The sequence below is a fragment of the Rhipicephalus microplus genome, chromosome 8 (assembly GCF_043290135.1).
Source record: "Rhipicephalus microplus isolate Deutch F79 chromosome 8, USDA_Rmic, whole genome shotgun sequence".
NCBI lineage: Eukaryota > Metazoa > Arthropoda > Arachnida > Ixodida > Ixodidae > Rhipicephalus > Rhipicephalus microplus.
The window spans coordinates 45,323,723-45,349,719 of record NC_134707.1 but is presented as its reverse complement, the minus strand read 5'-3'; the positions used below and the strand labels follow the sequence as shown (position 1 = coordinate 45,349,719).

Sequence of the window (25,997 nt, the reverse complement as noted above, 5' to 3'; positions counted from 1 at the left end):
AAGTGGATAAGATGTTAAGAAGACTAAAAAAACAGCGAAGCTGATAGTAAACGATGAAAAGCCCGAAGCAGCGAAGTGATACAATTTTATGTCTAACGTAGTGCTTCTAGGTTCTTTTTAAGCATTTAGCTAGGGGATACAAGTTCACCATTTCTTATAGGTTGCCGCTAGGCATTAGCTAGGTGAGGCTAGGTTAAGTTCTACTCTCATTTTGAGCACGGAGAAATTCAGGACTGTCTGTGTTCAACCACAGAGATTCACAGACGTGACATGGTTGTCGAAATTACAGTCAGAAAGTCTTGCTTAAACAAAGCTTTCACACTTCTTACAAATCTGCGGCCACTTGAAGCTCGTCGTTGTTTGCATTAGTCTTCCATTATTTTCAGGGTCATCTCGCAGCCGCCGTTTGCTTTTTCCATTCGCTAGTTGTACGTGGACGTTAGGCAGGGTTGGAGGGAGACGAAGAGGAAGGAGTTAGAAATAAAGAAGATGGCTGACACCCCAGCCTAGTGCAACTGTATATCATTACAAATTGGCGCAGCCGCGTATACTTTCTGTGCGGAAATTCTAGATGTGAGTGGACTTCACCATTAGAGCAAGTCAACGCGGTGGCGTCGGGATCTTGACTGCAACGAATCAAGATAAAGAGGAACTAGCTCTTCCGTAAGCAGTGAGCACTGACACAATTGTTTCCTATATAGGCACTTAAATGAAGCTCACTCCAGACCATTTACTTGCTGAAAGAATGGTGAGGATCAACATGAAACTTCAGGACTATGAGAATTTTGTGCTGACTCCAGTAAAAGACAGCGTGACGCCTGCTACCGCTGCTTCGCCTAACAGTTCCATCGAGCTGATCAACAAGTTTCTTGAACTGCAGCAAGAACAGAATAGGCAGCAAAATTATTTAATGTCCTTGCTTGTAAACGCGACTGAAAGATTAAGCATACCGAGTCGCAAACACGTGAAGCCAGGCGTGTTTGACGGAGAGTCTTGTAGTCCCAAGTCCTGGCTCACGTTTTACGAGTATGCATGCAATGAAAACTCTTGGAACAGCGACGAAAATAAAGTGAAAAACATGCAACTATTCCTATAGCGCATAGCCAAGAATTGGCACGAATGACGCGTCAATACTCCCAGCAACAAACCATGGATAGAGTGGAAAGCAAGCTTTCTGAACTCCTTCAGCGAGAACAAGTTGTTGCTATGGGACATAGCAACCATGTTCAAATACAGGCCTCGATCTGCACTCAGCTATATTTATGAGAAAAGGTGCTTGCTACAGCGGGTGGACTCATCTTTGCCTTAGACGACTGTGGTTCCGCATATCATCTATAGTTTAAGACGGGACCTCTAGAAGCAAATACAAATGCGAGAACCCAAGACGGTCAAAGAACTTTCGCAGGGTATGCGAAACCTCTACGCAGGACCTAGGAACCCAGCGTCAACCCATGACACCTGCTGCAAGAAACACAGGGGCCACACAAGCCGAGGAATGATGCCCGCTTGCAAGCTGGTGACCCACTGCAACACCCGTACCCTTTTGGACCGACCAGGGAGGCTCAGACCATGGCGAAGAGCTAGATGACGTAACAAAAAACTAAATGGAGAGTGTCTCGGCTTCCACCTCACGACATCAAGAGAAGCTGTTTATTTGTCTCATACAAGTCTATTGTACATAATTGTTGTTGTTGATTTAAAGGAACGGAGTGCGTTAGTTGACAGCGGAGCAAGCGTGATTGTTACTAACAAAAATGTTGTTGAGATGACGAAAGTAAAACAGGGAAGACCAGTAGAAGTACACGGATACAATGGATTACGAGGTGTTTACGATAAATGGACTTGTATAACCATATCGTGTCTTGGCATCACTGTCACTGCGCTACCTCTGGTACTCGACGGAGTGCCATATGAATTACTGCTTTCACGTCCAGTCATCAGTGCACTTCGCCATAATATCTACTGAACAGGAGAAATTACCACAGAAGAAAAGCGCCGCACTATCAACGCTGCAGTTTTGCCTTCAAGGGCTCTGTGGAAGCCATCGTCAAGTGAAGATGTTACGACGCTTTACCCATAATTACTGTGCTTGAAAGGATATCCTACGGCAACTACAATGTTTGAGGTACCATTCCAGCTCACTGATATGACGGTGGTGAGAAAAAAGCCCTATAATATTTCACGAGAGAAGAGAGTGTGGTTTCAGAACGAGATTTAAAAGATGTTGGATGCGCAGATCATCCGTCCATCCACGTCTACGTTTGCTTCAACCATCACCATTGCACCAAAGGAAGATGGAAGTCTTCGACTCTGCATGGACTACAGACAGATTATTGAGAAGACTGAGCTTTTTCTGTTTCCTACGCTCGTATAGACTATCATAGATGACGCGGGTCCCTGCAATTTTTTCTCGTGAATCGATCTACGTAAAAGATTTTGGCAAGGTCTGATTTCTGAAAATAGAAGAAATATTCTGCCTTCATCACGCCCTTTGACATTTATGAGTATAACCGACTTCCATTTGGATGGAAGAACTCACCCGCTTGGTCCCAGAAAATGATGAACGACGGCTTGCGACCGTTTCTCGGGAAGTTTTGTAACGTCAACATAGACGATATAGTAGTATACTCCCGCAACGATGAAGAGCACTCAAACCATCTGGATAGTATACTTCAAGCACTTTGTGACGCCGAGCTCAAAATTATTGACAAGAAGAGTGAGTTTTGCCAAAGTAATGTGGTGTTACTTGGAAGAGTATTTGACGGCCAAACCAAGGGAACAAAACAAAGCAACAAAACAGGAATCAGTCGAACGAATCGCGAAAATGCAGAAACCAGATGACTTGCACTCTTTGTGGGTATTTCTGGGTTTCGCAGGGCATTTCCGGCCATTGATTAGAAATTATGCGACGAAAACCGACTGCCTCACAGAAATTACTAAGAATACGCCATTTCTGTGGACAGCAGAGTGTGAATTTGTTTATGACAGCCTTATGACCAATATTTCGTCGGATCTGGTACTGACTTTTCTAGACTTCAAGTTGACCTTTACACTGAACCCCGATGCTTCTTATTATGGCGTAGGCGCAGTGCTTTACTAAAGAGATACCGACTCTCCACGGAGCCGTCAACAGAGGGACGTCGGGTACTATTCGTACACCTTTTCGAAAACGCAACTGAACTACACGACTACAGCGAAGGAAGCCTTGGCAGTCTTAATGGCCATACGTTATTTTTTACCTTACCTGGAAGACATGAGTTTCGCGTTCTTTGCAGATCACCGAGCCTCAACGTATATCCTTAAGATCGCCGAACCTCCAGGAAAAAAAGCTAGGTGGGTAAGTGAACTCCAGCAGTGTACTTTCGGGGTCCACCACATGCCTAGAGGACGCAGATGCGCTTTCAAGACTTGCGGTAATTCCTGATCTGGAAAATGTCAACGCAACATTGTTATGGGAGAGAACTCAAAAACTTAAGTTCCACAACGGAAAGTTCACAGTCCCAGAAACAATGGTGCTTCGAATTTTGGAAATCTATCACGACTCCGCACACTCAAGTGGACACGACGGCTTTTGGAGAACGTATCACAAGATTCATCAGCATTTCCAGTGGAAATGTGGAAACACATGAAAGAGGACGTTCAACGGTATGCTCAGTCTTGTCATAAATGTCAAGTTCCCAAAGCCAAGTACCTTCAGAAAACAGACGAAATGAATTTTCCTCAACATTCCAATGTACCAATTGATGTCATTCATCTGGATTTCTCTGAGCTCAAGAAGCAGGCTGCAGGTGTAAGAAAAACGCAGTCTTTCCTAGTGGCAATAGCCCAGGGCAAAAAAATAGTGCCTGCATGGCCTGGAAGGAAAGGCGCAAATTGTGGGATGGCTTTTTTGAGTCTAGAGATGTTCAAGAATACGAAAATAGTAATATCAGATAATGATCCAGCGTTTATCAGTCAGTGTTTGCAAGATTGTGCGAAGGAAAAAGGAGTTGTATTGCGACGCTGCGCTCCGTACCACTCTGCAGAAAATGGCATGGCTAAAATAATCACTCGGGATTTGAAGCAATTCATTTCAATGTATCCAGGTTTTCAGAGTGCATGGAAGTGTGGCTGGGAGGCAGCTGTTGCTCATCACAATCTGTCGCACACAGCGAGCATCAGCTGTAGCCCATATTTTGCAGCTTCCGGAAAGGTACCCGTGCTTCCTGCTGATCAAGAACTTCGCATTGCAGACCACCTGCAGTTGTGCGAAAAAACAAGAAACTTCGGAAGACTACCAGCGATACCAGAAAAAATATAAAGAAAAACTTCGACCGCCGCCACAACACGTGGATACCTCAAATACAACTATGTGACTTTTGACTTTTGACTATGTGACTATGTGACTTTTGTGGCTTGTTTGACTACTTCACTTAGATATGTCGTCTTTCTCGTGTAATAGCGTTGGGAAGCAGTTCGTCTACACCAATATGACATCATAGAATTCTTGAAGACCACATCTCTTTCTCTAGTTATTGTCAACAATTCATGTGCATTCCTTCCATGTTCTTGTATGCACTCGAAACAATATATGTATTAGCCATAGTGGCCTGTAAAAATGCCACCATTCAATGTATTTGTCCAGATCTTTTTTTTAACTCGAATTCGCGAGACGCGGTGAAAGCTGGCGGACTTCAAATAAAACTGTTCACTTATTCCAGTCTTTTTTTGTGAAATCGCATATCATTCGTCTAACCTTTTTGAGCGCTTCAACATCAGGCATGTTTGTATGACAGAAATAAATAGATGAACGTTGCAGTTTGATTAATATGGCTGGTATGCTGTGCTGTGTATCCTGTATTTGATATGGTTGATATGCTCAGACTTGAATATTTTCAGAATGTATTCATTCAAAAATAATTCTATCAATGTTGACGTGCTATTATTGTATAAAATGTGATGTGTTGCCACCCACCTGAACCGTAATAACCTTGACATCGCCAATGCCAACGTATCTACTGAAACGAGAACTAAACTGTAATTTTGTACTAGGAGCCGAAACGACCGCCGTATAAGCAGGCCTTCATCCACCAGAGGAAATATTTGACCGGCATGCTCTGCGATGACCAGCAAAGACATTCACAGGGAACAACCAGCTCTATTAACGCTTTTTATGGAATCGAGAAAAGTTCGCCCAAAACATGGCTCATCCCTCTGCCAAGAATTCTAAATAACACCAATGTTAAACGTGCGTTCACACAAGTATACTCATGTCTGTTGATACGCAAGAGCTTGGGGCAATGTTTATTTGTGTTTGGCAGCTACATTACTGTTTGATCTTGACGAAAATCGTGAATTTGGCGCAAAGATTGCACCAACAAGCTCATAAAAAAGACTGGTATACTCGATATGCACTTTTTGAAAGTGTTACCAAGTAGGAAGAGAAACAGCATGGTGTGTGCTCTCGAGAATTTGGGTAAGCTACGCTTGGCTCATGCCCACAATTCAATACGGCGCTTTCTAAACACGAGAGGCAAAGGTTGTAGGCGCGTAGACGTTCCATATCCCACTTGACCATGTCTCGCTCCACCAAGGCACGATGAGTGCCCATCGACATCGCCGCCTTTCAGAAGCGCTTATGCAGTAGTGTTATTAGTTGGTGATATCGCACTTGAAACAATTGTGGACGGCAGTGAAATATTTTTTGTAAGCTGCTTCTTTGTCGTCTAGCGCCATTTTTGTCAACGTCCTATCCGTAGCAAAAAAGAAATGTTGATCACATCTTGGTGGAATCCGGCACAAAACACTTTCATGTTAAGAACAATAACGAAGCAGGCATATACACATTCAATGGGAATGCTCTGACGATGTTATACAGAACAACCACATCTGCCCCACTATTTAAAAAAGGAAGGTGCTTGGTCTTAAGAAGAGCACGACGGAGGCGTTTCACAATGCAGACAGTGTACATGCACCAGTTAGATGCACTCATCACATTCTTACACGCACCACTGTCATCACCATCATCATCGCCATCATCATCAGCCTGACTACGTCCACTGAAGGACAAAGGCCTCTCCCATGTTCCGCCAGTTAACCCGGTTTTGTTCTTGCTGCTGCCAATTTATACTCGCAAACTTCTTGATCTCATCTGCCCACCTAACTTTCTGTCTTCCCCTAACCAGTTTCCCTTCTCTGGGAATTCAGTTAGTCCATTTTAGTGACCAGCGATTATCCTGTCTACGCGCAACATGCCCGGCCCATGTCCATTTCCTCTTCATGATTTCAACTATGATATCCACACCCCCGTTCGTTCCCTAATCAACTCTGCTCTCTTCTTGTCTCTTAAGGTTACACCTACCAACCAACCATTTTTCTTTCCATTCCTCGCTGCATCTTCTTTAATTTAGGCTTTTTGTAAGTCTCCAGGTTTCTGCTCCGTAGCTAAGTACCGGCCAGATACAGCTGTTATATACCTTCCCCTTGAGGGATAGTGGCAATCTATCTGTCATAATTTGAGAGTGCTTGCCATGTGTGCTCCACCCCATTGTTATTCTTCTAGTTACTTCAATCTCGTGGTTCAGCTCCGCGGTTAATACCTTCCCTAAATAGACATAGTCATTTACAACTTGAAGTGCACTTTTACCTATTTTGAAGCGCTGCCCTCCCCCGAGATTGCTGTACCACTGTACATGCTAGTAACTCTATTACCGACTTTCATTCCTTCGAGCCAGTGAAATTACCACCATCGCCTCACGTATATGTGGGATTTTGTTAGTGCAGTCTATTTTACACTGTTGGAGGCTATTAGTGGCGGGCTGGAGAATAAGCATGGAGATACTTTATTTAAGCACTACGAACAGCACATTGTCTGCCATCAAAACTCGTGGTGTGCCAATCATCTCTAGCGCTGACGTTTCGCAAATGTTTCCGTGGTCGTCTGCTCAGGTGAATCAACAACGCCACGGGGCCAGCGCGCGTTTAAAAGCGCAGCTGACACGCGCCCTTTCCTGCGTTAAGTGGCATCACCGTTACCATTGCCGTAGGTGGTGCAACCACGCGAATCAGCGCGTGCCACAGGAACAACGAAAGCGATATAGGTGCCTACAGGAGCCCCTTGAAGTTGTATACAATACCGCTTTTGTTGTGGCGCTGGTAGATGCCCAACAAAGCAGCGGTAGTGTTTATCTACATGCTTAGGGGTATGTCTAAAGTAGCCATCAAAATATGTGGTACCTGGGATAAGATTGTGAGGTGGAAAACATAGACAACAGCTTACTACCAGTAAGCTGCTACTCTTCAGTGGACTTTTCACCCACCGCGATTCCCGAATACGTCACGGACTTTATGCGCCTGGCATTTACCGCACATCAATGCACACCAATGTTTGTAATATGTGACATTATTATATACATGACAGGAAACAAATTTTTATATCACTTATGTTTGTGAACTAACCATTATTTGCCGGCGTAATTAACCCTATTGATGGGACGGCCTTGCAAAACACCGCATAAACTTCGTCATTGAGAACCCGGAATCGGTGCAGCAAGCCGAACATATCTATAATTACTTCTCTAATCACAAAGTTGCCTTCATTACAATAATAGATTGACTGAAGTGTTCTCCATAGAGAAATTGTTTTTGCAAATCAATAGTTGTACTGAACGGTAAATATACGTATCTTCTAAACCATTAGTCCAAAAAAGTCGCAACTTCTTTATCGCATAATCAAACTACCTAAATGGCCGTGCTCAAGATTGCATCAGGCCGTATGGTAATCGTTATTTATTTTCATTTTTTTATTTCACACTGTAGGCTGATCTTCGCTTGCGGAACTGAAGTCGGCCAACTTCTCCTCAATGTTGCGCCTGCATAGCTCCTTTGGCAAACATTTGCCTCTGCAGCAATATCCCGACATGCGACGAGGATTCAAAGTCTGGAAAAGGGGCACTGTTGTTAGCGCATAAGCAAAAGTGCTGAACCAATCCTACTTTCTTACGTCTCCTTGAATATTGGATAAACACTATATACTCAAGTTTCCTTTTTCTTTTACCAATTTGCGCACTGTTTTCCATGCAACAAGTAAGGGAACAAAATATGTGTTGTGGCAATGAAAACAAGGAAAAAGAACAAAAGAAGACACATGAGATGAGGCAACAGTCGTTTAGAAACCGAATCAGCCCCTCACAGCCCTAATTATTGTCTCAAAGAAATGATATAATTGATTCATGACGGGGGGGGGGGGGGGTGGTTGTGTCAGCTTTTACATTGTGCTTTAAGTGGCTAGAGTTGGGCATACTGGAGGCGGGCTCCGTATTTGCAACCTAGATATTTTTGCGGGGTGGAAAACCCAACGGTTACCTCTGTCTCTCATGCCGCTTTCTCAAAATTTTGTGAATCGTGATCAATTTATAAAATGACAGCTAGTTTCATGTTTATTTAATCTCATCAATGCTCTCTTGACAACATTGGGTTTGCAGTGCTGGCTATTTTATTATATAACAAACCAATAAATGTTACTTATGGGATCTCTAATGCGGGTGTCTAGTAGCATTAACGTCGATTGTGATAACACTATAGGCATCGCTCATACAGCAGTGTAATAAATACTGCATTTGTATTTCACGCTGTAGCAAGGTGAATTCAAGCACTGGTCGGCGCCAGCAGAATTTGCCAATGAAAGTAACGCGGCATATACACATAACCACGCAACAGTGTGCCCCGGATTCCTATAATACCGACATCTTTCCTCTGACGTGAGCGCTGACGTTACGTGAAACAACCTACCCTTCAAAAGCCAGTGCATTCGGCGTTTCTGGTAACCTACGATGTGCACACAGCTAGTACACTCACAGAACATGTCATTCCTTCGCGTGACGACCTACTCAAAGCCAAATTTTCGGTATGTACTCCTCCCCATGAAAAGCGCCGCCAACATCCCATGAAACCAATTTCCACAAACTGTGGTATCTGTTAATTTTTTACTTGTTTTCAGTTGCACCCCAAGTATTTTCTTGAAATTTGCGACAACTCGTCTAAAATTACAGTCAAATATTACTAATAGGACTAACAAGGGCATGAAAAGAATAGTAAGGGTGCTCCTTTTCAATTAGAGGCTCGCGCACATTGACAACACATTTACTTATTTCTTTACCGAATACAACAGTAGAAGATAAACTGCAGCATAGGAAACGTACACGTGTACAACTATATAATACTGGAGCGGCTCAAACACAGTTAGTTTTCTTTGCATTGATGATTTATATAACCGTGTTGAAATTCACGCAAGTCACTATCTGTGGGACGCATCAGCATAACATGCATTATTGAAACATAACTGGCAACTCACTGCTTTCTGTGTGTCAGTTATTGTACCATGAAGTAGAAAATTTTCACTGTAAATATGTATGCGACAGTGCAATCATTTTATGGCGGTAACACGGAACGAAAACAGCTTCGAGTAAGTGTGAATACCCAAGTGTCTGACTTGATTTTACACCCAAGAAACTGCTTAATTCTTCCAATTTTCACCTTATAATAGGAAACTCTGTAAATTGATTTTGTCATCAATGAAGAAATGTATTAGATCGTGTAAAACTTTCTTGAAAAACATCAAACCAGTAGATTGATTTTAAGCAATAAACAACCTACATTACCTGACAAGCACTGTTGTAGGTGTTTTTGTAAAAACCATAAAACCATTCATCACCTCTTCGGCAAAAGTAGTGACAATCTTTAAGCATATTCCTCTGCAACAGTGCAAAAGACATCAAAAATATGTATTGGTTGTCAACAAACACCCAAATATAATCACCTAATGCAGTATAGAGGCGCGTCCTTATGAGCTATATATTGAACCTGTCATGTGGAGGCTGACATGTCCCATCCTCACTTTTTTCTGCACAATGTGCACTTTCATCACTGTCTTAACATTCGAACATTTTGGGCTGCTGCTCCCTTATCATGCTACAGATGTGGAATATTCCTTCTAAATATAATTCTAAATGCAAGGACTTGTCCGTTCACCCAAAATTTGGTACAGCTGAGAGCCAGACAAATAGGCAACAAATGTTTTGTAAAACAGTGTGCGATATTTTTATAGCTACGACAGTAAAAATGCCTATTTAGAAGACCTTATATACATATACTTCAAGTAATATGTACCATCGTCATTCTACTGGAAGGGAACACACACGCTATTTTGCAGTAGCAGTTTTTTCAAGAAAGTCGGGCACTCACAAGTTAAAATGCGATGGCGTTTGAGAGTTACGTGAGATTTGTCCGGAAGTAGCACGTTAAAAACCAGAAGGCCCGCGAGTGTCAAGGCCAATCTACGTATTGTGGCAACAAATTCATGTGTAAAAAAGCTAATGGGTCCTATTTTTGTACCTTGCACTCGCATTCCGGTGGTACGTCTTTCTTTGTATTCTTGATATCAGGACTACGATTGACAACAGTTTATTGGAGTTTAATGCAAGCATGATGAAATATTAGGCGTGGTGAAGAAAAAAAAATTCCGTGGGGGCCACATAGAAATTACGTCGTCAGTTATCAAGCTCTGCTTACATGAACTCTATTGAAGCAAACAAAAATGGCAGCCGCAATGAAGTGTGCTGCGGTATCCAAGTCGAGGTAGAGGTGCGAAAAGCACTATCTCTGTAGCTTAAGGAGGGATTGCGGAGTCCCAGAAGGGCACCGAACGCAAAAGTTTTCATTCCTACTTCAAATTGTTCTTTTCAGACATCAAATACGGACAGCTCGACAGTCCTTGTTGAGGCAGTTTGCTACAGCCAGTGTTATTTTGTGTTAAAAAATGACTCTTGTAGAAATAGCAGAGTACTATATAGTTGCGACAGTTCTGCTCAGCTTTGGCATTACAGGTAGGTTTTGAAGATTCAGGTGTATCCTATTACCTTGCACTGTGAATGAAGAAAGTTCACAGAAACATAACCATGTTTTATTTTCAACAGTCCGGGTTGTCACCACGTATTTACTCTGTCATAATCACAACTGCTGCAATGACGAAGGTATGAGGGACTCAATAAATATATAGACAGTAAATTTGTCACAATATGCAGCATGAGTGTCTCAGGTCTTTAATACGTTTTCGTGTGCAATTTTTAACGGAGGCATTCTATTTGGTTACTATAATGTTCTAACTTACAAATGTGAACGGAAAGTTGTTCTTTAGGCCAAGGTTTGTTGCGATATGCCGCCACGTTACTTGTGAAGTCCAAAATGTGTATTCTACAAATGTGATGGCTGAGAAGATAATACGAGCTGGTCTTCTCGGCACCACAAGGACGCATGCGATACATTGCCTCGGGTGGGAGGCCTGACATTGGTGGCTTGCATTGCAGAGGGGAAACATTTCGTCTGTGTTTTGTCTGGTTTGTGAGTATGAACTATAGGGGCAGCTGCGTAGCGTGAGCAGCAACTGCGAACTTTCATCTTCGGCCATAAGACAGCAATCGCGAGCGCTAGCGCGATTACTATCGCTGCGGACATCAGCATGCAGCTTGTATAGGCTTGTGTGTGTGTGGTTGTCATCAATTCGGTCGCGTTCAGACAATAGACAGCATGAAAGCCAGTCTTCTCCCTGGAGCTGCTGCATTCCCTCAGACAAGCGTTTTTTTCTACTTGCGGGTTGTCGGATCCAAACGGGTCTACTACTAGTCTTTCTTCAAACAAAATTTCACGTCCTCCCTATCTACTTCATTGCCTTACCTTTGCGATGAAACTGCATTTTTTAGATTGTATTCTATTGATAGTACCGTCGCTCTTTTACAGCAAAAGCTGCACATGGCTATTCGAAACGAATAACAGTTGGCCACAAGAAATAATAAACGCTTCCATTGCCTGCTCCATCAATAATGTCGTTCTCTATGCCACACACCTGCACATGTATCTTCAGGAGCACAGTCAGTGACTTCGTTCATCCCTTCGCAACCTTACCACCACGTCTGCACGCAGCAGCTTCAACGGGGTGGCTTTTAAATATAGAAAAATGAAGATGAAAGTGCAGTGGCGTAACTGTATATTTCATGGAGGTCAACCCATGACCTCCATGGGGTGACCTATGGAGGTCACCATGGGGTCATGGTGACCCCATCGTGACCATGGGATTCTTGGTGACCCCATGGTGACCCGATGACCATGGTGACCCCATGGGGTCACCATGGTCACGCCAGCCGCGCTGCACAGGTATGGGCTGGGGGGGGCTTAAGTAAGTTAGGCGAAAATTGGGGGACTCATAAGCTTGGCCTTTAAGAGTTGAACGTGATAGCGAAATGTTGCCCCCAGTGCGCTGTTCAACCGCTAAGTGCATACTTCCGCATACTCCCTCGTCGTCAAGCACCAGTTGGCACAGATGCAGCATGAAGTGTCACTGATAAAGCAGTGTGGGTAGTGCTCCCAGTTGCTCTTGCTTGAACATTACCGTTGCTCTGGCCCGTTAGTTGTGGGACACTACTTGACATGAATGTTCCGCAGGCACTCATTGATGAGTAAGACTGCGCAGTGTGGCCACTTCCCTCTGCTGGAACAGCGGTCTGCTGTAGTCGAGACACGTTTTACACAATGTCTCACAGATGGCACACGAACGCACGCACACGCGCGCGCTAATGGTACATACAGGCTTTTGATCTAAAGCAAAAGTCGCACGACCTGCACGATACACGCCGCGCGCTTGCCATTTTGGAGGCCATAAAGAGTCTCACAATGCCTCACAAACTTCAGCACATTATCTACCGTTTTCTGTTTGCTTGATCGATGCCTCTGGAAAGGCATGATATGTTTTCCGCTCGATAGATATATTTGTCCATTTTTCGGGGCATTCAAAAGTTCCTGCGTATTTTAACGATGATGGCTGCACTATCCCGGGCTTTGTTGACGTAGTTTGATGGCCTCGCAAATGCGCCTACAGATTGCCGAATGGGATCGTTTTCGTAGTGACAGCTGTCGAACAAGATGCGTTAAGGAGACTCCCTCTACTACGTGGCATTTAAATAGTGTTTTTTCCCCGAAGCAGCTGCAAGTAACAATAGGGCCTTGTGGTAGGACAGCTGCTGGCCACGCAAACGACTCGGGTTCAGTCCTCAATTAGACCAAAAATTTCATTTTTTTATTTGCTTCTTTCTCAATTTTGCCCTCACAAACTATTTTTCGCTCACAACAAACGCTGCCAACGCCGAGGGTGGAATTTTTGCGACACGAGCTCTCTAACGCTATCACGTTAAAAAGATGAAAGAGAGAATGGGGAAATAGGCACGATCAGCAACTCCCGAATAATCCATCAGCGGCTGGTGGTGCTCAGAGATACCTGCCTTCAATGTGTTGTTGTTTTTACTGGCTAAACAGTGCGAATAGCGTGGAGAGCGCAGAGAGCGTTCACTAAAGGTCATCTTTCCGTACGTGGCGATGTGCAACCGCCTCAACCGCCCGTCGTCACTCGTGGGCCCTTGTTTTTCTCATATAGGGTTGTTTGTACGTCTTGGACTTTCTTTGAGTGTGCGTCGAAGTTACACAGAACACGAAGGTCATCTCACTCGCTGCAGTGGCAGCGCTTACGAATGATTACGGTGCTTTCACACAAACAATTCGCACTTTTATCAGTATGCTCTCATTCTGTCCTTTGTTTTTCAGCAGTGCGCCGGAGGTGTCGAACTGTGACAGTTCCTATTTATCGCGCGTGTTCTGTATGTTCTTTTTGTGTGTTACTTCTGCTTGACGAACATAGCGTAAGTTTGCAGCGTTTCTACGTTCTTAGCATGACATTATAATTTGTCGCTTCAACATTAATTTTTTCGAACAAGCATTGAAACAATGCCCAATAAACGCTCAGCTACCTCTGTGAAGACACGTCTCACTGTTCTTTTATTCCGATTCCTATGACAGAGCGCTAAGTCGAGTTTGTGTGTTTTCTGTTTTCCTTTTCGACACGTACTTCTGCGGACGAGGCAACGTCGTTGTACCGCATACACATGCCTGCAGAATCGCTGCCCTCGCAATTCATATTGCAATAATATGTCTTATGGAAGCTGGATGAGGGCTGAAAGCAAAATGGACGGTCTTGGAGAAGGTGATCGCATTGTGCATGATTGTTGGGGACACCCGCTCGTTTTCCGCCGCGGTGGTCCAGTGGTTATCGCACTCGACTGCAAACCCGACGGTTGCGGAAATCGAATCCCGTCATTGGCAGTTGCATTTTCATTGGAGGCGAAAATTTTTGAGGCCCAAGTGTTTAGACATAGGTGCACACTAAAGAAACCAAGTTGGCCGAAATTTCCCAGAGCCCTTTACTACGGTGTTCATTGCGATCAAAACGTGGTTTTGGCACGGTAAACCCTAAGTATTATAATATTTCGTTCCAATTATACCGTTCGCATCAAAGTTCGACACCTATTGAGAAAATGTTGCGCTTGTGCGGGAATGGCCGGAAATCTCCTGACAAACATACCCAGCATGATCACGATAAAAAAATAGCAGATGCTAGTGGTGAAAAAAAATTTCCGGCCTTCATTATATTACGTGGGAAGTGCTCGTTTTATCAGTTTGGATTCAGTACATTGTTGTCACGCGAAAAAGCGGACTAAAATGAAGAGGAGGCCTCAAGTTTTCTCAAATCACACGTTCATTTGGTTCAATAAATACACATATGCTGTAGCACCGTATATTCACAAAAACATATTGATCCTTGGTGGAAGCGTAGGACGAAACGTTTTTTTGGGGGGGGAGGGGGGGCGCACCTTTATTTATTGCTGTGATAGCACCTCCTTGAAATGGTCATTTGTCGCTCTGTATTCCATGGCAAATAAATACTTCGGGAGTGGGTGGCACGTGCTCGGCATGCCACTTCCTGGCCACGTCCGTGGTAGTTAGCATATACAAACACTAATAGCAATCATTCAAAGCTGTTCACGACATTGCTTGGGCCCCGAGAAAGAATAAATGAAAACGCATAGCAGTTTTGTTTTGTTCGAAGACTCGAATACTCTTGGTTATCCCCCGAGATTCGTAGCAGCAAAATATTACTGTACGTAGCACCTTATAGACTATCTTACGAATGGGTTCTGGTGCCGCCATCTAGTGCGATTATTCTTTGTGTTTTTCGTCTCAACGAGTAAACAAATAGTGTTACAACAGACGCATAAGCTTGACAACGCTTGAATTGGTGCATGCGATGTTCCTTGACTTAATCGATTCACGTTACAATATACCAAAACCGGACAACATCGGCTTAGCAGGCTGAGATGGCAGCGGCCATATGCCTTAGGTAAAATGGTCTATGCCACCATGCTCATCAGAAGAAAAAGAGAACATTTATTTGCCTACTCACGCCATAGTGTTCCACTTCCTCGCATTTCAGATACTGTTTTGCAAAAATCTTGTTCTTGATTTTAGGATTTCTTGACTCTGTTAGCAAGGAAAGCATTCATTTTATTTGTCATTACGGGAAAGATCAAATAACGTATTCAGACGTAAACCTTTCAGTGTTCTCGCATTGACATTTTCAAGGTAGATATTTATGCTTGCAGGAAATAATACTTTTTTCGATTTTTTTGTGTTGAACAAACCCATTGTTTGATGAAAGAGAAAAAGTGCCATGTATTCATGTCTACAAAATATGTCAAGTACTTTAAACACAGTCTTACTAGATGAAGAAAAAGACGTCTCTGTATGGTGACCAATCAGCAGTCCTTACGTGAAGGTGACGACACCACTTGAGTTTGCCACGAAGTGTGTAACACCCACAAAGGGGAGAGATTCCTTAAATCATGCTATATTAGATGCACGCCTCCTGAGTAGCTAAATTCTCAGCATCATTACCTCGAAATCTATTAGGAAAACGTTTTGATAGGCTACTTGGCGTACATTCCTAATTGATTTTTGAGGCACAAAAACACAACCACAACAAAGGACATGGTACTGGCGCTCTGTCCCGTGTCCTTTTTTGTGGTTGTGTTTTGTCGGGCCTTATGTGAACTCAAAATGGTGTTCAATACAGTTACGTTCGCTAATTAGGATGATTTGGTCTTTGAGATATCGGTAAGCTTTTTTTGGCAGCGGGTCAAAGCAAACGTTTGCAAATAATACGGTAATTTCGTTCACTTGAGATGTTCCACAACAATTCACTTAATCAAAGCAGATCTTTACAAATTCAGTCATGGCTGCATACAAATGCAAAGCAGCACTAGAAAGACCCTAATTTGCAGTGTCGCTTCCTATAAGCTATGTGGCGTAGATGCTCGTCAGCAGGATGTAGTTTCTCGTCGATTACCATTTTAGAGAGCTGCAGGGAGGCACGCGTTTCCACATTTAGTGTCAACCTGTCTTGTCCTCCAGTGTCACTGACGGTGTGCTTCCAAAGACTACGGCACTGGCGAAACACATGTGAAGCCAAGTGCAGTACTGTTACTGTGTCGGCAGCCACAAAAGCAGCGTCCTCTATTATTGTAAGCCCCGCCGCGGTGGTCTAGTGGCTAAGGCACTCAGCTACTGACCCGCAGGTCGCGGGTTTGAATCCCTGCTGCGGCGGCTGCATTTCCGATGGAGGCGGAAATGTTGTAGGCCCGTGTGCTCAGATTTGGGTTCACGGTGAAGAACCCCAGGTAGTCGAAATTTCCGGAGCCCTCCACTACGGCGCCTCTCATAATCACATGGTGGTTTTGGGACGTTAAACCTCACATATCAATCAATTATCAATCTCTTATTGTCAAAAAATTATACCCTTCCCTCTTCATCAGGGCAAGGTGGCCAACAGGAATCAGATTCGAATAATATCCCTCCATTTCTTGGTATCAAGGTTTTAAGTAAGGGTTGTTGCTAATCTATGTTCAACAAACACTGCAGGAGCGTGCAATGGACTGAGATGTATACAAGGACAAAAGGCTTGCTTTTTGCGGGAATAAGGGGACAAAATAACGAGGCGCCTTTCAGCAGCGCCTGGTGCTGTTTTTATTCGTTGTTCTATCGTGCACGTGTTCGAAGTAGAATTTTCGAAGAACATCTAGACAAGCAACAGCTTATGTGTACTCCCTTTCTTTTCTTCTATTGCGATAGCAATTATACTCACAATCTCAGCTGGCTTTTGCCATCGCCGGCACCGTTATTCACCGTATATGTATGTATCTGTGTATATGAAAACTCAAGAAAGGAAAAAAAAGCCATCTGCACTCGGCGCCCTGCTCGTAACGATGCGCAGATGTGCGCTTAACTCCCACGCGTCCTTTGCCACGCGAAAGGGGAGGGTGGAGGAAGCGCATGCTTATCCTTCGGTAGAGAGAATCGCGTGCTTTCGGCTTTCACCGGAACGATTGCGTGAATCGCCAGGCCCACAAAGGCTACTTCACTCGCTAGATAGGCCCCGTTTTCGATAAAAGCGCGCTTTTCATACATATTGCTATATAACAACTGCGGCACTTGTTAGTTTGCACTCATATGTACTTGTGATAATGTTTCGTGCGTCGTTTTTTTCAAACAGCGCATTAAGTGTCGAGTGGTAAACATTGTTCGCTCTCGTTCTGTGTATGTTATTTTCATGCGTCATTTGTGCAAAAACAGCGCACTGCACGTTTCGATCCCTTTGCCGTTCTCAACATTACTTTTAAAGTTGTTGCTGTCGCATTCATTGCTTCGCTTTTGCAGTAGAATTTTGACTTTTATGCTACTTTCTAAGTCTCCCTCTCTCAAAGTAATAAAGCGAATGAAAACATCTTTTAATAACCACTTAAAGCCTCCTTCCGTGCGCGTCCGTGTATTATGGCTCAAGGTAACCTCACGTGGTACTGCATTGTGGTTTCCCAGATGACATCTGCAGCAGCCTGTTGGCACGTTCCTCCACGCTGCTCTGTGAAAGATTGATTGATAGATTGATTGATGCTTATGTTGGATTTAACATCACGAAACCACCATATGATAATCAAAGACACCGTAGTGGAGTGCTCCGGAAATATTGACCACCTGGGGTTGCTTAATATGCCCAAAATCTAAGCACATGGGTGTAAAGCATTTTTACCACCTCCGAATATGCAGCCGCTGCAGCCTAGATTTTATCCCGCAGCCTGCATGTCAGTAGTTATGTACGTTAGCCACTAGACCACCAAGGTGGGGCCGCAGCTCTGCAAAGGCGGCTCGAGCATAGCGTCTTCCGACTAAAAGTTGTACCAGTTGTGCTCGTGTTCGTCTTTCTCTTCTTATTCTCGCTACGTCACAATTCCATTACCTTTGTAGAAGGAGCCGTGGTTTTCTCGTTCGCTTTTTTCATTTCACTCATCATGTTCTGCTATATAGTATTTCATTGACTTGGTAATGCACGGAGTAATAAGGACTCATTTTGACGATTACCGTACCCGCGATGACCGTGTGCCTGTTGACCAGGCAGTTGTAGGACGTTGACCACGCTCAGTGTCTGCCCTACTCACTTTCGTCCCATGGTCGCATCTCTGCTGACGTCAGTGGAAGGAAGTTAAGCAGCATCTCAACCAGTCTCGTGGTGCAACGCGAAAAAAAAGGTACAGAGAACTGGAAATAATCAATTTCTTGAGAGAAAATGGTGCTATTATCAGCATCCCGGACCATTCAAATAAGCTCCGTGACAGCCCTGGTTGTGTCTACTGTTCAGGCGAGCTACACAACCCTTTGTGTATAAATCATAATTTCGTTGTTCTCCCGACATGGTCCAGCTTCTTCTGTTTGGGTGGAAGATCACACGCCGTTTGACGACATAGCATGACCGACAGAGTGAGCTCACTGCTCTTCAGACATGGCATTTCAGTCACACGAGATACTGTCCATGCCGCTGCTGGGCACACGAACTTGTCTCTCATTAATTTTAGTGCTGAATGCAGGAAACTTCCGCAGGACATAACCGTCGCGCTTATTTCGACAGTACCGTAGATATGCGAGGCTGTTTGTCAGTATTAGTTGAAGTGCCTAAATAGTAGTCCGAACCAGTTCATAGCCTTGGCACTACCCCCTCACTTAATGAGCGTGAAATATTTATTCAGCTGCGAGCCGAGTTTCGGGACTGCTTTTTATCGCCACCACGAGTTGGTAGAACGTCGCTAACAAAGCCGTCAAAGTGTGCCTGGGCGTCACCTGTAGTGTTAAAAAAAAAGCACCGTACCCTGCGTTTTTGCATGGACTTCAGAAATCTGAATCAGGGGAGAAAGAAAGATGTGTACCTGCTCCCACGTATCGATGACTCACTTGACAGACTTCCACACGCTTGCTACTCTTCTTCGATAAATTTGAGGAGTGGATACTTGCAAATTGAGACAGAGCCGCAAGGTCTGACAAAAGCACTTATGTGACAAGATGTGGTTTCTATTGAATTAAAGTATTGCCCTTTAGTTTGTGATCTGCATCAGCAACTTTTGAAAGACTCAAGGACACTGTATACACTGGGTTAATGTGGAAAACATGCTTAGTATATCTAGACGCCGTCATATTGTCATCTGCAACGTTTGAGGAGCACCTCGAAATACTACAAGTTGTTTTACGAGCCATATGATCCACGGGCGTCACATTAAAGTCACAGAAGTGTCGCTCTCTTTCTTGATCACGTTGTCCACTACGCAGGCGGTCGGTCCGATTTCAAAAAATTTGCCGCCATTGCACAGTTCCCACTATTCTTTGTTAAGAAGGCTCTCAAACGATTCCTAAGACTTTGTACGTATTATTTTCACGCACTTCGTGCCGACGTCTTCAAATTGATCTGTGCCAACGTCTTGAAACACCCCCAGTACTCACCCACATTGACGAGGAAGCCCCTACGATGCTTCATGAGGACGCTAGCAATGTAGTTTCGTGAGCGGTGCTTGTGCAGTTTCATGAGGGCACAGAAAGAATGATTGCCTATGCAAGCAGAATCCTAACGCGCCAGGAGGCAAACTCTTCAACAACTTGGTAAAAACTGCACCATGTTATGGGCAGGAATAAAGTTTCACCCGTATTTGTATGGCTGCTCTTCTAAAGTTATTAGAAAAATTATTGATTGCTGGTTCACAACTCTTGAACATCCCACCGGCCGATTAGAGCTTTGTAGTCTGAGACTGCAGGAACGTGATATGATGCTCACGCAATAGTCGGAGAAGTGACATACGGATGCCGACTGCCTCTCCCGATCACCAATACACTAAGCTTCCCCACATGATGAAGATCAAGCTGCATTTTTGGTGTGCTCGACACGACCACCATCGCGAAACAACCACGTGATAAACCTGAGTGCTTTGTTTTAATCTATTACTTAGACGGACAATCTCAGAATGCACCCAGGGTTTTTGCAAGCGTATTGCGACGTTTTTGGTACGCAGCCGTGTCCTTTAAAAAATAACCTTTTGTCGATCAGATCTTCTTGATTCCTTACCATTCCATCAACCCTTCGTAGTAATGTGCCTCAAGCATGTCCTAACATTGCAACTTCTTGCCACTTAAAGTACACCAGCACATTGGCGGGAGTTTAGCAAAGATACTACTGTCTAAGGCTAACCACAGTGGTCAAGCAACAGAATCGTACTTGCTTAGACTGTCGGCGACCCTCGTCGCCTCACTGGTCTGATGCAACCTGTTTAGATTCAACCCGCACCATTCAATAAGATCGGAAACGATATCTTGGGTCTACTTCCCACCTCTTCCGCAAGGAACCGATAGGTTATCGTCGAAATGAAATACTTCAAACAGTACGGCGAAACGAAGGCCATTCAAAGAAGCACAGTAGCTGAAGTCGCAATATTTTTCATAGCAAATGCACTGCGGCATGATTCACCAAACCGTCGTGATAACAGACCATGAAACCGTATGTACTGCAGCTTTTTGACCACAATCTTCATGGTAAATGCAACGAGTCATCGTAAGAACGCTGCCTACCACCTGCAGACGAACAGATTGACAGAGCGCCTAAACAAGATTGAAGACATGCAGTTGATGTAAGTGGATGTCGTACATCCACATGAAAATGGAGAGAAAACATTGCCCTATATCCCGTTCACGTACACTACAGCTAAACAAGAAACGACTTGCATCACTTCATTCAGCATCGTTCACGGATGGCATGTACGCACAATGCTCGATGCAATGTCACAACATGAATGGGACAGCAATGACACGGGCGCCGGCGTATATACCAAACTCGCGGAAAAAGCAAGGCCACTTCCATGCTTTCAAACCCACCAGCAAACAGACTACGACGCAAGCCGTTACAATGCTCACCGGACAGTATAGTGACCTACGAAGCCGCCAACCAGTGTGCGTTTGGACATCCACACGAAAACGTGGACTGTCCGAGACACTCTTGATGCGATACTTCAGACCATATCGAGTATTGCGAATGTTAAGTGACGTTACCTACAAGATAAGCCCCGACAGTTCCTATATTGAACCAGGCGTATCTGGCACTGGCCTAAACTTGTACTTGTGGTATGCATGAAACCGCATGTCAGCGACCGACAGCGCGTTTTCATATAACGGCGGTTCTGATGGAGCATCGGGGCAATGCCCCTGTAAGGAAGGGCAAGGGACACTCGTAAAAGACGATAACAATGGAGATGTTTTGCGGAGTCTGGGTAGGGGGACTGTAGTTTTGGAAAGTAAGTTGGATAAGTCATTTTTTGTGCAGTTTCTTTTTGTGCATACATTGAAAAAGGCCTCAGCAATTTTAGGAAATCACCACTGAGACTTAATGCGGTTCTTTTTTTTATTCAGGCTACCAAACGTATCCTACTGTAAATCTGAATTTCGAAACTACTTTTGTGCAAAATAGAAAAGTTGCAACGCATATAATTTGAATGGTTGGGTCACGCAAACGCAGCAGCTTGGTCGTCTGAAAATCTCAGCATATCACTTTTCCCCCCTTTTTTTCTTTGTTTTTCTCTCCATGAAATTTATTGCATTATTTGTATGTTTTTTTTAATTCATTTCTAAAAATAAGTGCTATCCCCATAGAAAAGTTAATGTACGCTTTCTTCGCGAATTCCCTGACGTGGGTTTGTGCAACAGCCTTTAGGAATAACGTAAAATAATATACAGCCTGTTTTCAACATGCTGTTTGGTGGTCGCAAGTGCGCTACATCTTCTGTTCACGTTGCGCCATGACAATATGTTTTCCTTTGCAAAAAATTATAGAAACGTGTACAGGTTTTTTTAACGATGTCTACAGTGACATGAATAATTGGCTATAATATGAAGACCAAGTGAAGGGTTCTAGCATGTAATCACGTGAGCGTAAGGACATAAGCGCACAGAAGAAAAGCAGAATTATAACTGACGTTTGCTAAAATAAAGTATTTGCAAGAACACCACCGTTCTTGCCAAGACACGTAATTATGTCAAAAGAATGAGCGTGAACAGATGGAAGCAGCAGTGAAGTCACAACGCCACAAAGGCCCACAACAACTCAAAAACAGCAAGAAGAAAAAAACTTTTGCGCTTGCCTATGCAAGAAGTGACACAATCATCCCGGTAAATCTGGGCCTCTGTTCCTGCATTTTGACCGGAGGCTCTGCTCTGACAACTCATAGTGCAATAGATTTTCCGCTATGGTGCGTGTTTTCAGTGTTAGTTCCCATTTGCGGTGTCCTGACATCCCTGTTGTTTTCCTTGATTGCCAGCCCAGTCATTTTACATGCAGACGTACCAACAAGATTCGTTGTGAGTCATTCTCACCAGCAGTAATTTTACACAAACTCACTTGCACTCCCTTTTCTTTTGGGTATTTCCAACCGAACCTCAACGTGTGCGAAACATCGTAAAAATAGCAGATACTGAAACTTTTTATGTGTATGATTGTCAATAGGTTTCCTGGCACATACAGAGTCCAGCCTCCTGATAGGGAAGGTTCAGGAATTGTTCATTTCCAGTCTAATAAGGTAACTCCCCACGAAGCAACAATGGTAAAACCTTATTTGCGTTCGCACCTTTTGCATTGCAAGTGTGAAACCCCCTGCTCCAGTTATATAGGCAGAAAATTGTGATGTTGATGCATAGAGGTCGCTGAGCCATCAGATCACCTTGCCAGCGTAAGGCTGAGGTTGACCACAAGAGAGCAATGTCTGATGCATCGCAGACAATGTGCAGTCTACAAAAAGTGCAGTTTTGTTTTTTCATAGCCTCTGTTCGCATCGTTCTGTGCTTCTTTGATGCTTTTCGTCAATCTTTCCGCTGACAAAAAGCTGAAGACACCAGTGTACTGCCATTTTTCTCGTTCCACGTTTAGGATTGTGAAACACGCCAAAGAGTTGCGGCACCGCTTGGAACTTTTTCTTTTCGAGACTCCGGTGCTTACTTCAATCTTCACTGTTTTTTCCTCGTCACCTTGTTAAACAAAGTTTGAACCTGGCACAGGAAAGAACTTCCCCTTGCATTGCAAGATTCGTGAATGCAGAGCATGTTTTGGCAGTAATTCATTTGCGAAATAGGAATTTAATTAGAAAGTAAAGGCAAATATGCAACACTTTCAATATTGGGAAGCTGAGTGCTGATCTACGAGTAACAAATTTTTTATCTTACAGATCAGTGTTTCATTATCTGACGAAGCTGCGATTTCAGAACATATAGCACGTGTTTGGTTACGCCTGGTTAAAAAATCGGCAGAGAGGAGAGAAGCGGATTAGTTTTTGAATTTTTATGAGTACTTCTCACAGTTTTTCACCAATGTGAGGCTACGTGAATATGTCCCTCTAGTAAACTTCATTTGCACATTCATTCTTTGCACTGTGTTTTTCTGTCATGCTCTCGTTTCAACGTGCTGCAACCATTATTTTGTCAGCACGTACCAAGTTTCCTAAGAAATCGCACTTAATACCATGGAACGTGCCCATTCCATGCCATCGCAAGGATCTATAACCACCAGGAGCTTACCAAGTTTGTAAGAAGGTTTGCATATGCCTCGCTGGCATATCCCCACGTTATTCACACGGTCCTCATACTCGTCCAAAATCTGGTAGAATGATGAATAAAAGGGTGATTCAGGGAGTAGATATTTTTTCTGTTTGTATCTTTATGAAAACTTTCAGTGACACGGTAAATTACTTTCTTGTATCTTGCTTTCCCATGTATCACTTCTATTATTATTTGCTGCAGTAAGTGGGTGAATTTGTTCAGTGTACACACATGAAATATTTTAACACTGTCAAATTCTCGTATTTCTACAGGAATGATGTTGTGTATGGCTTGATAGCCTCAATGTGAATCGCATAAATTTAAGCAAAATATTGTGAGATACATTTGCCTAGGTTAAGTTTATTTCGTTAACTCTTAATGTTTTTTTTGCTTTTGTTGTGTAGAATATTTCGCCGATATTTAGCATAACTCACAGCAATAGTTCTCATTTCAATTGAAAGATTTGCGTGCGACCTCGACAGTCTCGGGAGAATTGTAGCTGTACTTCACTGGCTTGCAAATTTTTTCAAAGTGCCAAACGTATTGACATCCCACTTCTGTTTTACGTGTTAGAGAAACGATAGGAATATGTGCGTAATTCTTCACCATACGATGAGTTGAAATTTTCTCGGAGATCCTGTGGTGAATTTATGAGATGAGGCTTACCCCTTATATGGAGATTTACGTTCCAAAACCACCCAGTGATTATGAGATACGCCGTAGTGGCAGGCTCCGGAAATTTTTGCCACAAGGTGTGCTTTAACGTGCGCTGGCATAGCACAATACGCAGGCTTTTACCATTTCGCCCCTATCGAAATGTGACTGCCATGGCTGGGATCGAGCACGCACGTTTTTAGGTCAGCAGCAGAACCCCAGAACCACTGTACCAGTGTGACGCACAAGTCAGTGCCAAGCAGCGACAACTTTTCAGTGCTGACATTCTGAATGCGCCCTCGTGCAAAGGGGCTGCATATTATGATATGCGTGCTTTGTTCATAATGGTGCATGCGCGATGCTGCCTTACCAATAATGATTCGGGTTCGTATGCATTCTGACTCCGCCATGAGTTCACCATTCAGGACACGTTCTTAGACTACACGAATAGTAAAAAATGAATTCACAATAAAAAAAACAGCCACAAGTCACGTGGTATTCAAGCAAATGTTTGCATCTATACCATACCGAAATTTCGTGTCTTCACAATTATATGACCCTGCAAATCGCCAAGGTGTTGGACACCATCATGACGGCATGGCACTGCGTCACATGATGGCTTAGTCACACGAATTCGTATATTAATAATAGACGCCTAGATCAAGAGTGAGTACTACACGTAGCTAGGTACAGAGTGGTACTTTTACGGGAGGGCGTATTCCAATCAACCGGACAGGTATAGGGTGCTTTATAATCAACAGGACCGGTATAATTGAATACGTAAGTTTTAACATTCGCCTCACCCAGTGGTGTAGGGAACACTGTAGCAGAGTGCATCGCGCAGACACTTTGTAGAACGTTCTCAAACAGAAAACGATAGCTTTATAACTATTGACTTGAATCAGTCAAGCGTTTCTGTACAGAAAACTACGTGCCAATTACTATGAGGAATACGTGTGTGACTCATACGCTGTACGGAGGTGTGTGGATCTAGTGTGCGTTAATGCCGCACACTAGATCAAACGCGTTCCTAGCGCGTTTGAACAACGCGCCCTAACGTTAGTAATTATAATTTAGAACAGATGTCTTCTCAGCAAGATATTGATAAAACGTGGAAAAAGGGGACATGCTAGAACACGATCGTTAATTGAGTGCGCATAAATAAATCTCTCTGGTAGATGACAAGAAACGCCTACCACACAAGGTGTTCCAGCACTGTAGTTGATATGTTTCCGCTTGCCGAAATACGTACATGTATATTGGCAACTTGTTGCGTATCCTTTCTGAAAGGGAAATAATTTGTAAGCGAATATCTTGAGCACCAGCTCATTATTCATAAACATTATTGAGCTCTTTTTCAGGCAGTTGCCTATGACCTAAACAAAATAGAGCCTAAATATCAACATTCGTCATTACTCATTATGTACTCGGTACATCTCTAAACGCAATAGAAGGATAAAGAAAGTGCGGCGGCCAAATATAAC

General features: G+C 43.6%; 1 protein-coding gene across 7 annotated transcripts in view; it reads right to left on the bottom strand.

Moving 5' to 3' along the window:
- Positions 1 to 7,771: 7,771 nt before the first annotated feature.
- Positions 7,772 to 25,997, bottom strand: part of LOC119165370 (uncharacterized) — a 70,186-nt gene continuing 51,960 nt past the window's right edge. For 4 of the 7 annotated variants that reach the window (XM_075871676.1, XM_075871674.1, XM_037417549.2 and 1 more), the window contains 5 exons: positions 25,710 to 25,796; positions 23,839 to 23,917; positions 15,320 to 15,396; positions 9,639 to 9,731; positions 7,772 to 7,918 (listed from right to left, as the gene is read on the bottom strand). In XM_075871676.1, coding sequence (XP_075727791.1) covers positions 7,787 to 7,918; positions 9,639 to 9,731; positions 15,320 to 15,396; positions 23,839 to 23,917; positions 25,710 to 25,796 — 468 coding nt within the window. In that variant the 3' untranslated portion in view covers positions 7,772 to 7,786. The remainder of the gene's footprint in view (positions 7,919 to 9,638; positions 9,732 to 15,319; positions 15,397 to 23,838; positions 23,918 to 25,709; positions 25,797 to 25,997) is intronic. The other 3 variants (XM_075871677.1, XR_012885590.1, XM_075871678.1) reach the window with 3 other exon arrangements.